This window comes from Callionymus lyra, chromosome 19, assembly GCF_982586985.1.
Source record: "Callionymus lyra chromosome 19, fCalLyr1.hap1.1, whole genome shotgun sequence".
NCBI lineage: Eukaryota > Metazoa > Chordata > Actinopteri > Syngnathiformes > Callionymidae > Callionymus > Callionymus lyra.
The window spans coordinates 1,759,278-1,777,100 of record NC_141836.1 but is presented as its reverse complement, the minus strand read 5'-3'; the positions used below and the strand labels follow the sequence as shown (position 1 = coordinate 1,777,100).

The 17,823-nt window shown below is 44.7% G+C and overlaps 1 protein-coding gene across 7 annotated transcripts in view; it reads right to left on the bottom strand.

Annotated features, from left to right (window-relative positions):
- casz1 (castor zinc finger 1) overlaps nucleotides 1-17,823 on the bottom strand; it is a 160,889-nt gene that overhangs the window by 10,039 nt on the left and 133,027 nt on the right. For 5 of the 7 annotated variants that reach the window (XM_087782334.1, XM_087782335.1, XM_087782333.1 and 2 more), the window contains 7 exons: nucleotides 14,873-15,776; nucleotides 12,531-12,596; nucleotides 9,945-10,041; nucleotides 6,960-7,124; nucleotides 6,046-6,218; nucleotides 4,528-5,366; nucleotides 1,279-1,399 (listed from right to left, as the gene is read on the bottom strand). In XM_087782334.1, the coding sequence (XP_087638460.1) occupies nucleotides 1,279-1,399; nucleotides 4,528-5,366; nucleotides 6,046-6,218; nucleotides 6,960-7,124; nucleotides 9,945-10,041; nucleotides 12,531-12,596; nucleotides 14,873-15,776 (2,365 nt within the window). The remainder of the gene's footprint in view (nucleotides 1-1,278; nucleotides 1,400-4,527; nucleotides 5,367-6,045; nucleotides 6,219-6,959; nucleotides 7,125-9,944; nucleotides 10,042-12,530; nucleotides 12,597-14,872; nucleotides 15,777-17,823) is intronic. The other 2 variants (XM_087782332.1, XM_087782337.1) reach the window with 1 other exon arrangement.

Genomic DNA, 17,823 nt, shown 5'->3' with positions numbered 1-17,823 from the left:
GATTGTGTACTTGTGTTCTTTCTTGCTCGCTCCTACTGTGTTGTGTTCATCTCAAATTTGATACATGTGTACTGATGAGCTGCTTGGCAGAGGTCTGCACTTACTGAGTGCTTTTTGCAACATATTTCTGACCTTATTATTTGTGAAATAATGGAAGTAGATTAAAAACAGATTGTGTACTTGTGTTCTTTCTTGCTCGCTCCTACTGTGTTGTGTTCATCTCAAACATGATACACTGATGAGCTGCTTGGCAGAGGTCTGCACTTTCTGAGTGCTTTTTGCAACATATGTCCGACCTTGAACCTTTGAGGTCGTATTTATTTGTGAAATAATGGAAGTAGATTAAAAACAGATTGTGTACTTGTGTACTTTCTTGCTCGCTCCTACTGTGTTGTGTTCATCTCAAATTTGATACATGTGTACTGATGAGCTGCTTGGCAGAGGTCTGCACTTACTGAGTGCTTTTTGCAACATATTTCCGACCTTGAACCTTTGAGGTCGTATTTATTTGTGAAATAATGGAAGTAGATTAAAAACAGATTGTGTACTTGTGTTCTTTCTTGCTCGCTCCTACTGTGTTGTGTTCATCTCAAACATGATACACTGATGAGCTGCTTGGCAGAGGTCTGCACTTTCTGAGTGCTTTTTGCAACATATGTCCGACCTTGAACCTTTGAGGTCGTATTTATTTGTGAAATAATGGAAGTAGATTAAAAACAGATTGTGTACTTGTGTACTTTCTTGCTCGCTCCTACTGTGTTGTGTTCATCTCAAATTTGATACATGTGTACTGATGAGCTGCTTGGCAGAGGTCTGCACTTACTGAGTGCTTTTTGCAACATATTTCCGACCTTGAACCTTTGAGGTCGTATTTATTTGTGAAATAATGGAAGTAGATTAAAAACAGATTGTGTACTTGTGTTCTTTCTTGCTCGCTCCTACTGTGTTGTGTTCATCTCAAACATGATACACTGATGAGCTGCTTGGCAGAGGTCTGCACTTTCTGAGTGCTTTTTGCAACATATGTCCGACCTTGAACCTTTAAGGTCGTATTTATTTGTGAAATAATGGAAGTAGATTAAAAACAGATTGTGTACTTGTGTTCTTTCTTGCTCGCTCCTACTGTGTTGTGTTCATCTCAAACATGATACACTGATGAGCTGCTTGGCAGAGGTCTGCACTTACTGAGTGCTTCGCTAATGTTGGCAACAAATGCTGACCTTGACCCTGAAAGGTCGTACTCTGGACCGAGTGAGATGTTGAAACTCTTCATTGTACCTGTGTTCCTTCTTGCTCAGGTCCAGACTGTGCTCCTGGGTGGAGTCCTGGGGCGCGTCCAGGGGCTCCTGCTTGACTTGCACCACATTAAAGTGGTTGGCGGAGGCGGCGTGTCCGTTCCCTGAGGACGGAGAGACAACAAAGTTATTGTTGGTCAGCTTTATTAGCCCGTGACGAGATGCGATGTGACTTCTGTCCCGGCCCCAGAAGATTCTCCGCGCGATAATTATGCCGGAATTATGTCGCGGCCGTCAAGCCTTTTAGGCGCTGATTGAGAGGCGGCGATATGAGGGGAAAAGACTCCTTTTTCTGCAGCACTTGTCACAACTCATTTGCCTGGCTGCCTCTTAACTGGTCATTAAGTGAGATGCTAATGCTGAGGGAGAGTGGCAGCCCCGGACCCTCCCCCTCCCTGGTTGGCCTGACAACGGGCGGCGGTCCATGCCACCGAGCGTACCCACCAGGAAAACGGGCGCTATGTCGGTCAGATTGGAGCTGACAGCCAATCAGATTGGTTCAAATAGCGTGACCCCCTCAATCACAGATTAGCGAGGAGATAAATAAATAAATGCAGGAGGCGACGAAAAGTCCTGAGAGACTGAAATATTAATTTGTCCTCAGGCTACGGAGAAGTTGGAGCTTTTAGGAGGAAACAAAGATGTTTGGAAACGTCAAGAACATTCAGGAGCGTCTGACCGTGAACCCCTGAAGGAGACGACCCCGGGGGTCACCGGTGACTTAGGGTCAGGAGGGTTGGATCTGAGGTCACGAGCTCCGGAGTCTCCTCTGACCCCGGACATGACAGGAGCCCCCAAAATGAAGCAGACGAATCCTTGTCATCCAAGATCACGTCACGTCTGAGAGGAAACCAGAGCAGCTCCACTGTGTCGCCGCGACATAATTATCATTGTTTTCAATGTGTGCTGAGCTCTACTCCACGTCTCCGCTGGACGATGGAGCTCAATCACCTTCGATAGGGTTTATTCAAATATGTTTGGATCTCTTACGAAAACAACTGTGTGTGTGTGTGTGTGTGTGTGTGTGTGTGTGTGTGTGTGTGTGTGTGTGTGTGTGTGAGATCAGATGCAAACTCATTTCTGTCGCCTTCATCCTCTTATCCAGTACAAATGACTGGAATCAGCATCTTTCTAGAAATTACCCAGAAATAATGTGTCGGCGTGTAATTGCCGGGATAAGATCCGCGGCCGGATCATTTGTACTGCGTGTCTAATTAGTAAAGTCTTCATAAGCTGGATGTGTGCGACACTGAGGGGGTAAATTAAAGTGGAACATTCATTAGAAGAACCAGTGGAAAGTGAGCGCAGCAGGTTTCAGACGAAGAACCAAACTCTGACTTTTCTCAGCGACTCAGAGAAACCACTTCCTCTCACGTTTACACCGAGTGTCGTGTTGATCGTTTGTTATCGAGGATCATTGAGAATCTGTCGTGTTTCATTCATTTATATCTTCAATGACATTTAGCTTCTCATTTTACTTCTTTACAAATACAAATATTTATGGAGGTACTTTTCAATCTACAAAGTGTTTTTATCCAATAAAATATATACTAGTTTAGTTTTTAAAAAACATTAAAATACAGTTGCATTACTTTTCTCTTATAATTCCCTAAAACAATAACATTTATTCTTGAAACAAGTCGTAAATTCACTTTATTGCGAGTGAATTTAAATATAAAATGAATATAATTAATTAAATCAGTTTTTAACAGTGAACAGAATCTTTTATAAATAAATAATCCGTAAATATGTGGAATGTCAGGGTTTATTATTGTGAATTATTCTCTTTGTTTCTTTTATTATATATCGTTTGTTTTCAAACATTTGGGTAAAAATCAATAAATGAATCTCATAAAAAAATAATAACGATTTGAACGTATTTTAAATAATGTTTATAAAGTAAAATGGATCTGAATATTAACAAGTGACTCTCTTTATTCCCAGCTCCTTGTCGAGGCACCATCTGTGAGGCCCCTCACCCACGTCGGGCCCTCGTGGAGCCTCTACCTGCTGGAGGCCCAGAGGTGGAGTCCGCCTGACAGTGGTGCCCCCCGCCCTCCCCTCGGAGCAGGTGCCCGACTCCCCCCGTGCTCAGGAACACCGGGAGGATCTAATCCCGGCCCCGGCATCCGGCCCCTGGCCCCCCTCGCGAGGGTCCCGCTGCTGCCGAACCCACCAGCAGCTCATTATCACTGGAAGTTCTATTATCAGGATGTTTGCGCAGAAACACAAACAATCTCACGTCAAATGTTTATGCTAAACACACGCGGCGCCGCCGAGGCGTGCAGGTGCATCAGACAGAAAAACAACCACTTTCTCCAGAACACCGAGTCATTTCTGCGCCAGCGATTCTCTGCTTTTTATCACTTTGACTCGACGGAGAGAGAAGAGCTTTTTTTTTTTTTTTTTGTTCTTGCAATTTCTGAACTTAATTTCATTCCACCTCCATTTGCTGGAACGAGCGCAGACGCAGATAAGAGGCTGATGATGAGGAAACATGTTGGACAGGAGCCCCCCCGAGCCCCCCGAGCCCCCCGAGCCCCCTCGGCAGCGTCAGGAGAGACTTTTACAGGCTCCACTCTCCTCTGTCAGCGCATTTATCTCCAAATGGATTGTGGATATCTAACAAACAATCGACACAATAACAAGCCGGAGCAGAGGACCCGGCCACCGGTGCGTCCCTTGAAGCCCGAAACTGTGTTGTTTTTTATCCTGCAGCCGTGGCATCGTGATAGAAGTGACCTCTGAGTGCACTCTGTGATCTCACACACACACACACACACACACACACACACACACACACACACACACACACACACACACACACACACACACACACACACACACACACACACACACACACACACACACACACACACACACACACACACACACACACGCGCGCGCACACACACGAATATTGAGTGATTTTAATGTAATTATCTTCATTAATTCAACATCAATTATAATTTAAATAATTTAAACTCAAATATATTTACTTATTTTATTTGAACATATATTCATTTGACCTTTGAACTAGTTTCAGCTCAATAAAAACATGTATAAATATTTATTTTAATAATATTAGGAAAAGAGGTTTTTAGTATTTTCACGTTTTTGATTTTTGATATTGATTTTTTCCCTTCAGGTCAACAATATAGATTCATTTAAAAATATGAACCATTCATTTGATTGATGGATGTGATGTTCGTGTCGCGACCAGGAGACTCACCTGACTCTGCGTTGCTCGAGGGCTTCAGGGCGGCGGCGGCGAGTCGAGCCATCATGGGTGAGATCAGACCTTTGCTGGCCGAGATCTTCTCCATGATGGAGGAGGCGCTGAAGGAGGTGGTGGTGAGGGTCCTGTCGACGCCGGCCAGAGTGGGCGAGTCCGTGGACATGGAGTGGGCCCCCGAGGACACGGCGGACATCAGGGAGGTGGGCGGCTGCAGGGGCAGGCGGGGCATGAGCGGGAAGAAGGGGTTGCTGGTGGCGAGGGCGTTGTTGGAGAGCGCCAGAGCCACTGGAATATTGCTGGGCAGAGCCTGGGACAGCAGCGTGGACATGCGCTGACCCGACCCGGGCAGTGAGGGGGCGGTCTTGAGGGTGTGGCCCGACGAGGAGTGCGACACCACGGTGGTGGGCGTGGCCATCAGGTGCGACATGGTGGTGGACTGCTGGGTGGTGGGCGACGCGCTCAGGCTGGAGTTCTTGCTGCTGATGGCGGAGAAGTCCATCAGGTCGTCGTTGCTGGACTCCTCCGGCTCGTCCTTGGGCACCATGAAGGTGGAGGTCAGGCCCATGACCCCGGACGAGCGGATGTGGCGGCGCTCGTGCCGGCGCTTGTGCGAGGTCATCTGGCTGGTGGAGGTGAAGGTGAAGCCGCAGCCGGAGCGGATGCAGTGGAAGTGGTTGGTGGCCTTGCTGTAGACGCAGCCCTCGTACTTGCACTCCTCGTACTTGTAGAACTTCTTGAAGCCGTCTTTGGCGTAAGCGTCGTCCTTGATGTGGTAACTCTTGTGCTTCTCGATGTCACACTTGTTCTTGAAGGTGAAGGTGCATCCAGGACGCCTGAGGAGCAGAAGTTCATCGTCGTTCAGAATCATATCCATACAAGGATACCATATACTGTGATAGTATGAAGTCGTAACTACTTTCATTTGTTTTCAAACCAAAATATGTCCAAACATCAGCTTTAAAAGCTGCTGGACTCACTGTATCCTCTCGTCCTCAGTCATCACTCTTCCTCTAGCTGTAGAGGACGTAACGACTGCTGCCATCTAGAGGCCGGAAGTTTAATTGCAACACAAACATGAACAAAACCTGTGAATATGTGTCGTTGAATACCACACCGTGAAAACATAAATATTCACAGGTATCGTAGTTTTGTTTTGCTTCTTTTATTGTGGTTTTATTTTGTGTAGTTACTTCCTGTTTTCTTTCCTTCCTGTTGACACACGGCTGGAGCTGATCCACACTCTCTTCATGTTCTTCTTAAGATCAGTGTTTTGTCTTCCTAGTGTTTGAGTTATTGTTGCTAAAGAGTGTTTTCTCTTCAGTTGTTTTCTTTCTTATATTTAACTTCTTGTTAATGATTTATTGGATTGTGGACTTTGATCGTGTTGCACTGATTGATATCAAACTGTATATTCTTCTTCCTCCGTCTGCTCGAGAACTTCTGCACAAACCGTGACCACATCCTCGCACCTGTACCTGCGACCAGTGTCAGAACCATCACCGTCCGGCTCACCTGCAGTGGAAGTGCGTGGTCTTCTGACCGTAGAACTGGCAGCCGACGGTGCCGCAGTCCTCTGTGGCTCGGAACCTCTGGAAGCCGTCGTTGATGAGCTGGGCGTTCTTCTTGTGGAAGTTCTCGTGAGTCATGACGTCCGAGGTGCTGGTGTAGACCTTGCTGCAGCCCACCTGCAGACAGACATGTTCATCTGAGAGAGCTGAAGGTCGCGACCTTCTGAGCGTCACAGAGAAGTGAAGCGTGGTCACAGTGGCCTAGAAACAGAGGAAACTTCTGCTGTGGTCGTGATGTTTCTACTCGTTCTCAGAGTTGGTCCTGGAACCAAAGTGTGATGTTTGAACCTCCTGTCTCGGACAACTTCTCCATATGAAGTCAGAGCAGGAAGAAAGTGCCCGACACTTCTGCAGCGCCGGTGCCAACATCTGCAGGTCCTCACGACTGTTCAAACAAGAGCTGCTCGTGCTAACAACAGTGACAGCGCTGGAACCCCTCTCTGCCCCCCCGACAGTTGAGAAGAAGCAGATGTGAGCCAAGGAAAAAAAAAAAGGTCCAGAACATCTTCAGCGGAGTCTGCACTAAAAGATGAAAAATGTGTATTTATGTAAACACCTGCTGGGATTTCATCGCCAATTAAGGAGCGAGAGAGAAGCTGAAGTGACATCATCGACCACTTCCTGGTCACATGACTGCGCCTCTCTATGTGCACAGTTTGAGGAAGAACTCGGTGAGAGACCTGTGATGGATGACTGGGCGGCAAAGCATCATGGGAGTCGTTCAGGTTATTGTTCAGGTTGTTTGAATGAACGTTAACATTAAATACCTCCTGGATTTAGTTTGTGTTGGGCTTTCAGGGCGTGATAAACAAGAGGTTCCATAATGTACTGCAGCAGCCGAAGCTCTCGGGTCAGTACCTGCATGCAGTGGTAGTGGGTGCTCTTCCCGTTGAGGTGGCAGCCGTGGTAGTAGACGCTGCAGTCGTCCAGCGGGCTGAAGCGCATGAAGCCGTGCTGCAGGGAGTTGTCCCTCTTCTTGTGCATGTTGTAGTGCCGGATGACATCCTGCTTACTGGTGAACCTCTGTGGGGCACAGGTCGGCTTTATTTAAACCCAAACAGCAACAGTTTATCTCAGAGGTCAGACCTGAGGAGAAGTCAATCTAAATCAGACACAGGATGAAATTTCATTTTTATTAACTAAATATATTCATTAATATCTGATTTATTTACTTAAGTCTCATCTATTATATATTGTTTTGTTTTTTTTTATCTATATACCAGTTAATATTTTTTAAATAAAATAGAAAGAAATGTTATTTTTCTGGCTGTATTTCAAGAACATGAAGAGGAAACTCAGGGATTATCGTGACTTTAGTAAAACATTCTTAAATATGACACATTCAGACGCAAAATCCGTTCAACAAAGGAGTCTTTGTTTGCTCTTTAATTAAGACGAAGCGATTGACGTGCGAGATCACCTGATGTTTGTGGAAAAGCGAGTGTGTTCCTGCGCCAGAGCGACACAAACAAACAAGTCAACCAAAAAGCCTTTTCTCATTCAATTCTCCGAGATACGATTCCGTCTTTAATTAAAAGCGCCGACACTCGCTGGAACTCCGCCTGCTCTGATTAGTGAATATGCAAAGAGACGCTTCCCAAGAACGACTAAATAAATATATAAATGAATTATGCACAAGTTGGGAAGAAGGAGAAAAAGTGCTCCGCCGGGACTCGCTGCAACCAAATCTGCCGTAATTGGGCTTAAGCTGATGTAAGAGAGGCGGTAAGAGGAGACGAGAGAATCAATGAGACACTTCTGTCTTCGTCCACGTTTATCTCCGGTTGCGGCAGAAAAACATCAGAAAGGAAGATTCTGAAAACACAACTAATCGCTCTGCAAAGTAGGCTAATTGCTCCGAGCCGTGCTTCTCACAGCTGCCGCCGTATCAGCCCATTCCTGCCCAATATTTGGGAAATCTTTGACTGAGTAAACACTTGGAATTCAGGAGATTAGTCGGAGATTGTCGGCGGATGATTTCAAAAGATTTAAAAGACCATCTGGGAAAATGTTCTTGATGTTTGTACGTCGTGTTCATTGTGTTTAACTCTGACAACGTTGAGACCAGAAGGAGGATTTGGAAAGAAAACATGTTTTTCAATGAACTTCTAGAACAGAAAACCTTCTCATTTCTGATGAATCCTCCAGTGACCGGATCACAGTCGATGAAAAGATAAGTTGCGGTCGAGGTTCATCCGATCTATTGCGCCGTCTAAAATAGTCGAGGGAGCTGACTGGGAGAAAGATCTCATTTTCAGTGGCGTGTCAATGAAGCTTGTGAGCCACTTGCTACATTTATTTTAGGATTCCCACCAGTGTGGCAAGATGCACACTCTGACGCTCCATGAAAGGAGAATGTTCGACTCAGCCAATGGTGGGGAGGCTGGCAGCAGGATGATATTCCAGAGAGTGTGTCATGTAACGTTCCATGAGTTATCACTTCTGCCTGCTTTTTTTCCTAGAATATCCTCATCCTGCGCTCGGAACATGTTTCTGAGAGAAGATGGAAGTGAACGAACGATGAGGCCGTGAGTGTCGGAGACAGAAGCTGATCTCAAATAAACATGTAAACATCTTCTAAAATACATGTAAATATCATCTAAACTTCATCTAAACTTCATCTAAACTTCATCTAAACTTCATCTAAACGTCGTCTGTTGAAGGCGGAGGACGAGAGACAAGATGCTTCCGGGACAGAACAGGTGAAAACTGACAAATGTACCTGCATGAGTAAGTAATACTCGTCTCTCTCTCTCCAGCTACTCACTGCAAACACGAGGAATCCATTAGAATCTGCTTTGTGTTTCCACACACGACAACTCGTGGGACGAGCACATGATGAACAACGTTCTCCGGGATTAAAACCAGACTCGGCGCAGAAAAGACATATTTCACACTCGTGAACAAAAGGTCGAGCGATGAGCAAACGGATGAAACGTTAAACAAACTTATCGTTTGTTTCCAGGACATGAAATGTCATATTTACCGACGGAAAAAGTCAAGTTTGTTTTTGGTCTTAAAGGATCTTCACGTGAAAATAGATTTTATTGGAGTTTTGTTGACTTTTCTTTTGTTGCTTCACGTGGACACGCCCGAGTCGTGGTTGTTGTTCGTGTTGACGTCTGTTTGACGAACACGTCTCGTTGAATTCAGGACGTTTTGCTGAACAAACCAGCGAATCCTCGTCTGGTGTCACAGGTTTTACCGGATCCACCAGAAAGAACATCCAACCTAATTTGAATATAAGTTCACTTGTAGACGTTCAATCATTATTATTCTTTTTATTATAACCACTATAATTATTATAATTACTATTATTATTATTATTTTCACTCCAAGGTTGGATTTTTCTTTTTTTAATATATAGTAAATAAATAAACTGTTACTGTGATTTTATCAATCTTTCATAATATTTTCATAGCTGTCATTTGTCATTTGGTCGTAGTTTTATAAAGATTATCTCACATTTTTGCATCATTTCCTTTTGAAAACAAACACGTTGATCCATCGATAACTCGGATAAAAAAGAAAGATAAAAAAAGTGAAAAGACGACTCGTGAATGAAGCTTTTCTTTAGCATAATGCTAATGCTAAACACTACTTTACTAATGATGCTGCTTCACTTACCTTTTGTGTTTGAATTCTTTTTTACTTCCTTCATCATCACGAACAAACATTTATTCACTAAACTAATCTTTCTCGTCAGCGTCTCGTCGGACGAATCCATAAAAAGCTTCTACGTAGACCAGTTAGCACGTTAGCATGTAGCTGTGCTCGCAGGTGCTCGGAGCGACAGGTGAGAAAGGAAAGGTGTGTGAAGCTGAGAAAGTGTAAAGTACTCACGCTCACCTGGTAGTTGCACTCGGGGTCCATGCAGTGGTAGTGCTCGCGGTACTGGTACGCACAGTGGACGTGTCCGCAGTGTTGACTCCCAGAGAACCTGCCCACAGATTCACATTTCAGACGAAGACGACGACGACCACGAGCGCCGCGACACGCCGGGAATTATGGGCCGTGGAATAATCAGCAGCAAATTAAGGATGATTAGGGAAGAAATGATTTGAAATTCCGTGAACGGCAGGAAATGAAACGCGAGGCGAGGAAGTTTTCAAAGACGCCTCGAGGAGAAACACGTGCTTCACCTGAAGCAGTTACCTGTCGGTCACAGACATTACCTGCTTCATTTCTACGACACACCTGTTAGAAACAGCGTCTCGGGTTCGTTCCACTCGAGGGTCAAGCGTGCGACGGCGTGTCGTCGCCACAAAGAGGACGGCGCTCGCCCATCTTTTATGGCGGCGCTTATGAGCCACGATGATGATGTTAAAATCCTCCAATTACCAGAGAAAACACACAAATAAACATTTGCTCGGCTGCTGCCAAAACCTCCATCTGCTCCGGAGCACGAGGCCAAGTTTCCTTCTTTCTTTCTTCTTCTTCTTCTTCTTGTCGTTTACACTTCACTTCATGAAGGTTCGTCTGCGAAGGGACCGCAGACGAACCTCAACAAATATTAATATTAATCAAATATTATTCACTTAACCTTCGCTCATTAAAGTGTTTCTACTTTTTTATGGAAGTAAACAATATCACTTTTTATTAAAAATAACAATGTACTCTTTTAACTTGTGATAATGATAATTATTTATTTATTTGTATATATTTAAAATAAATGATAATGAAAGATTTGAGATTATATTTGTTTATGTTTGACAAAAGGGTTTTTATCATTTATAATCATTTGTATATTTATAAATACATTTATTTGATGAATGTTTTGTTTCGTTCATGTCATAGTTTATTATTTATTTGTTTTCAACTTCAGTTTTTAACACATATTGTCGCTCGTTTATTTGAAAAAAATGTATTTAACAAATAAAGTCGATTTTTCTTTGTTCCACTAACGATTGATGTTCAAACAACAACTGAAAGATCCTTCAATGATCCAGATGGTTCTTCTGTTGAGGAAATAAATCAATAAAAAGAAGTTTGATTCTATATCCCCACACACGCATACCGGTCTAAGGCCCCCGCGGGGACCGGCCCGCCCCCCGCTGCCCAGCTGGATCACTCGCCTCGAGACAATCCCACTTGTGTCAGGGGGCCTAATGGCTCGCTGCTGTTGGGCTGCAGATTAAATATTAATATCATCAGCATACAGAGATTGCCGAGCATCTCCAGTTACAAGCGAGATCCTCGGATCAAAGCCGTTAAAGAACCACAGACGGCGGCTCCGGCGAGAAGATGATGTTTTTGGCTCTTTTCTTCCCGATGGCTGTAGAAACACAGCGGTCTTTAGTATTTTGGTGCCCTCATTAGCCCCCACAGATGCCGCCCCCCCACCACCTCGCCCTCTTTTTATGAGCTCTCCTTTTTCCAGCTTCCCTCCCTCCTCTTCTCCCTTTTTTTCCCTCAACCCAACACGGAAATTGAAACTGTATCTTGGCTTATCTTCAGCCTCCCCGTGCATCAACTGCCGAGATGTTTAGACAAATTTTATGCATTATGCAGCGCAAATATCAAAACAGTTCTTGGCAGTGCCAGCAGAAGCCTCATTAAAAATTCCTTAATTAAATCTTCTTGCAAAATGTAATCAGTCCAAGGAAGAGGTTTTGTGTGCGTGTGCGGGAGAGGATGTGTGTGTGTGTGTGTGTGTGTGTGTGTGTGTGTGTGTGTGTGTGTGTGTGTGTGTGTCGGTGCCAAGGCTTTGATTTGTGCCCTTCATGTTATGGCTCGGAGAAGGAATCATTAACGCTGAAGCCACTTTGCCTTTTCAAATCCACTTTTTCTTTCTTTTAAACTGGATAAACAAACACGTGATAATCACCTTCGAGTGTGAATCCAAACGAATCCATTGTTGTCCGCTGAACAAACACAGCTTTTGTTCGTCCGTGAGTCTCGTCTAAGACGCTTCCTCGCGACCACCATCTTCGTGACTCGGTTCTACTTTATCATCGCGAGTCCATGAATCAAAGACACTTCCATAATTCAATTTTTGTCTTAGATTTTTTCAAATGTTATTTATTATAGAAAATGATAATAATGGTAAATATTTTTATGTTTTCACCAAATGTGATGATTTATTTTTAATTTTATAACAAATAAAAGCCATTTATTCTTAACTGATTCATCTCATTTCAGTTCATTATAAAGAAGTTTGTACTTCAGTAAAAACTTCCTTCTGATGACGGTTGTTCACGAGACTTTCCTGAGCCAGAGTGTCTCCGCCGCTCACTCGTCTCACTCGTCGCCGTGACCATCTTTCATCGCCTCTCGCTCGTAGCAAATAAAGTCTTTTCTTAATCAATTCTCGCTCCTACATCTTCACACAATCAGCGGAATAAAAAGCAGAGCCGGATAAAAAAAGCTCGATCTCGACGCGTTCATTCATATGCGACGTTACAATGCGCCGGGGGGACATTTGCATACCTTGCAATATATTTCTGGTAGAGGTTGATGTCGTCGCTGGCGGGTTTATCTGGTGGCAGGCCATTCCTAACAACACAAAGAGACAGGATTAATGGCGAGGTGCGGCGGCCTGTTGTTAATAAAAACAAACTGACACGGTATTTACTTACAAGCTACTCCCAAACTTTGCCACTATCAATATACATTTTCTCGCGGCATCGATGCTTTTTCATGCGACACATGAATCAGGGCGAGTCGCGGCTGGGTTTTGATGCATGGACCGGCAGCCAATGGGAGGCAAAATGAGACATTTATCTTTATGAGGCGCTCAGATATGCAAAACTGGATAATGGCGAGAAGGAAGGCGGCGCCGAGTGTGATTGTCTGAGCAGGATGGTACCAACTCATCTTCCCATCCTGGGATCCGAACCTCTCAAGGACACACACCAGGTTTGAGGCTCTTCTTGGGGGGTCGTTGCCTCAAATGTCCTCTTTGTGTAGCTGGAGTTTGATCTTCATCACATTGTTTTTAAATTCATACATATATCTTTAATTTATCCCTTTTGATCAACTACTGTCACTCGCCTCACACTCGTGGTCTCGAGGACATGGGTTCGAACCCCAGATTCTGCATCATAGTTTTACCAGGTTATTAAAGACACATGTAATAATATACATAATGTCACACTATTATGACTCTTTTTGTTGTTCAGGCAATGTTTGTATTTTTATAGATAATATAATGCATTATTGAGGAACAACTAAACACAAAACATGGTTTAACTCTTTTTTCTTTTTGTTTAGATATTTATATTATTTTTTTTTTAGATATTTATATTATTTTTTTATTAAATATTTACATAATTTTTTGTTTAGATGTCTATATTATTATTTTATTTTATTTTTACATTCTTCGACACAAGACATTACTGTTAATAATGTTTTCAACTCAGTCGTTTGTTAAAAACATAAATTGCATAATTTTTAATCTGTAGATTTATTCAGAATTATGACAGACAATCATTTTGTTGAGAAGACACAGTTTTATGATGTTTTTCTGTGAACTGCTGGAGTTTATAGTTTATCAAATCAACTTTGTTCTCATTGAGTATTAATTTAAGCGACTGACGTGTGAAAAGAGTCAGAAACACTCGTTCTTCACACCAGAAACAGGAAGAAGTCGTCGTGATCGATGCGAGATACGAAGTTCGAACGTGACGTGAAGCTTCGACGAAGCTGCTCACAAGTGATCCGCAGCGACGTGGATGGTTTAGCTCCACGCGGGGGACGACCTGAGGTTAATCCGGCCCAGAGGGGAGGAAGCGCCGACTCTCTCCACCTCCTCCGTACACAAGTCCGACATCCTCCAGCCTCACCTCACACGAGCCCGAGGCTCCGAGCTCAGCCTCTGATAGGTTTTAGTGGAACCAGAGACGAGGTCGAAACCCATCAAACAGACTTTGGGAGCCGTTTCCTCCCGGTGTTAGCGCGCGACTATAAGCTAGCTCCCCGACGCCCTGGTTGGCCGGCTTTAAAGTGCACTCGTCAGGCGGAGTTGAGTCGGCCCCTGCGACTCGCCGGGAGGTTAGTCATGGCTCGGAAGTAATTAAAGGGAGAGTTGTTACACCCGAGCCGGACCAGAGAAGTCACTCACTTTGCGATGACGATGCTAAATCAGTCTCGGCGGAGTGCTACGGCGAGTAAACAGCTCCTGGACTCATCATGTCGTGGATCCGCGGGACGCTGTTCCTCGCCGCGTCCGTCCGCGGTGCGGAGGCAGCAATTACCTCCGCGCTCGGCTAACGGACGCGCCGCCGCCGTTAAGTGTGTGTGAGCATTAACTGGAGGGGTTCCGGGGAGAGCAGCAGACCAGGAGTGTCTTCAACACCTAAACTTTAAATTAGAAGTTTGATGAACGGTCGTGAACTAGACGACATGTCGAAGGATTTCTGTTGCAAATGATTAAAGGTCAGAAATAGACTCGACTCGAGTATTTTGAACAGAAAAGACGGTTTTGTTGCTTTAATATTTTCTCCAGCGTTGATCTTTATGTCGTTTTTGACTCGTAAAGATGTAGAAATGATCGGATTATGAACGACGTGTATGGCCTCTGACCCCCGCGGTCTACACTTCTGCTCTGTTTAACAAAACAACTAAAAAATCGTTTTATTTGACGTTCCTGAGGCTGTTGTTCATGAAGTGATTCTATCTTGTGTATCTGGTCTGAACCGTCGCTCACACTGGCCTGAGATCTGAACTAAACACATGAACGGATCTATGGAAGTGAAATGAGCCCCTTGGCAGCAGTCTGCCTTCTCTGAGTGTAGTTTTGTGTAACATTGTGTGTAGATGTTTGTACGTACTTGACGGACGACACGGTGCCTGTGGTGATGGAGTCAGTCTTGGAGAAGCTGGACTTCAGGTAGTCGGAGGTTGAGAAGCTCAGGTGCCCGGCCTGGTCCATGGTGAGACCCGGAGCGATGGTGGCGCCGGACGCTCCCATGGTGGGCACGCCGGGAGCGCCGGGGTTCCCGGGGGCCGAGGCCAGAACGTTGGGCATCATGGAGGCCTCGGGGTTCCCCGGCATCTGCTTCTGGATTGTTCTGATGTCATACTTGGAAGGGCGGCCCACTTTGGAGCCGGTTTTGAAGGCGATGGCGCCGCCCATGTCGGTCTTGCCCTCGCCCGGCTTGAACAGGTTGAGGAACATGACGTTCTCCAGGTCGTACTTCGAGGGACGCTTGTAGGCGTTTCCGTTCTGCTGCGGCAGACTCTCGCCCATCTTCAGGTTGTGGATGAACAGGTCGTACTTTGAGGCCCGGGACGCCGTGTTCTGGATGTGAGAGGGTGTGGACGGCTGCGAGGGGCCCAGCTGAGGCCCCCCCGGCTGCTTCTGGTCCAAGCTGGACGGGTAGATCTGACCCTCAGACGCTGGCAGGCAACCGGGGTTCTGGAGCATCCCTGCACTTTTCTCCTGCGCCAGCTTGGAGTTGAGGTCTTCTGGTTTTGGTGGGGAGGCGTGCAGGGGCCACGGGAGGGCCTCGCCCGCCTTCAGCTTGCGGATGTACTCTTCATATTTGGAGACGCGAGCGCGCCGCGAGGCCTCCTCGCTGCGCAGCGACGAGGGGTCTGAGGTAGCCGCCTTCAGCTTCTCGAAGCTGATCTTCTTGTTGAGCTCGTCACGGACCTGCTGGTCGTCGTATCCGAACAGTCCCAGGAACTCGTTCATGGTGTTGGCTGCGTAGTCTCGCAGGGCCGAGGCCTCGCCTGGAAACAAACGGTTCAGTCACAAACAACACCAGCAAGTGGTCCAACATGCTAACGTCAGGAGCGCGACCTTCGACCCCCGACGGGATCCAAACGGTCTCGACACCTCGTCGCAGTCAGAGCTGCAGACTCAGCACAGGTTGGGTTCTTCAGTGTATCTGCGCTAACGTGAGGCCACTTTGAGAACATTCATCACATTATGAGCTAAAGTGCTTCAAATATCAGTATAAAAGCAGAACATATGTATGCATACATAATTGATGCGCAACACTTATCCTCATCATTTCACAGCCGCAGTCAATTTAAAAAGTGCAAAAGTGATTCTAAGATAGAAGCAGCATCATCCGTCTGTTTATGCCACGAGTCAGGAGATGCTTTTTAGGACGAGACATACGTCTTCGTTACCGAGAGCACGAGGAGCTCCTCAGAGTCTTTAGATCCAAATGAATCTGGAACCATCAAGTCTTTTGCGAAAAATAGGACTTTTTAAAAAGACATCTTTAATTATTTGTTATTTTCATCCGTAAAAATGTCTTTTAAAAACACATTTGACACTGAAATCAGTTGAAAACAGATTAAATATTGTCCTCCAGCTTTTTACACCTTCGTCACTTTCATTTAAAAAAAGTCCATTTAATGGATAAAAGTCCCTCAAGGACACGTCGACATATAGACGACGTATAGTTTAATTGCACTCGTGGAGATTAATTCATTAACTCTCGGTGCTGCTGCTGAAAAGGGTCAAAATGTGGGGAAATAACGAGAATCATGGATCAGAACCTGTTTGGACAAAACACTAACAACCTTTTTTTTTAATACAAAAGTATCTGTTATGAATTTATATATTTATTTTAAATAATCAAGTATTTAAAATCAACAATAAGCTAAAATTATTTCAAGAAATCTTTTTCATTATAATCATTTTTTCTGTCCAAATCAATTATTCTTGGTGAATAAAAAAATGAAAAAATATAAACTTTTCTCATACATATTACTTTTAACCTTATTTCTCCACAAGTCAAAACCCACTGATGTGTTTAAGCTCCGCCCCTCGGTCACATGATCTTTATTTAATTTCTTTCTCAAATGTTGCCGTTTGATGCGATTCAGCGACAGGTTCTGCCGACGACCAGTCGGGTCGTGCAAACATTTGGGCTCTTGTCTCACATGACTCACTTATTGCTAAATGAGCCGCGACTCCTGCATCAGCAGCATCTCATGTAAAATAATCCCTACATTTCCACGATGAAAGAGAATCTTCTGGAGGGAAGGAGCAGGAAAGATGGACGAGGACGTTCCAGAGGAAATACCTGCGTCTACATCGTCGCTACAGAAACTGTCGACTGGCGTCACGTGTTCAAGAAGAAGTGTTTGGATGCACCTGTGTGTGCTGGAGGTGTTGGAGACTCGCTTTTATTGCTACTGTGTTTAGAAGGCGGCTCAGGGCGGCTCAGGTCAGGGCGGATCATATAGCTCTAAAGTTAGGCCGACCCGCCCAAAAGAGCACTCGGAGAATGTTACCCCAGATCCCTGCCAGCTCCCTTTTTTGAACAGGATAGAAATGATTTTGATGGATTTCTTTGATGCTTTTATCATGTAAAAACTGAATTTGATTTAGATTTGATTAGATTTGTATGTCTTGTTATTAATATATTGCATTAAATCAATAGAATTGATTCATTTCATTTTGAAATACATATATAATCCATAATAAACGACTAAAAGTTTTCAGCCACTTCCATTGACAATCCCTGACTTCCCACAGACGAGTCTAATCTGGACACTTGACGCCCGAGCGATGCCAGACTGGAGCGTTTGAGGGTAAATTAGAGCCGGTTTCTCCCAACAAGATATGATAAGAGACGCTCTCTGGTCGGCCCAAACATGGACGTGTGTGTGTGGAGGTGTTGTGGCGATAAAGGTGCATGTTGCTGCTAAATATGGACCAATCTGGAGCCTCAAAGTTCCCAAACTCAAATTAGCTCTGGAAGTGTCACTTCAGCTGGTATTAGATTCTATTATTCCTCGTTATGGTTCGTATGGAAAC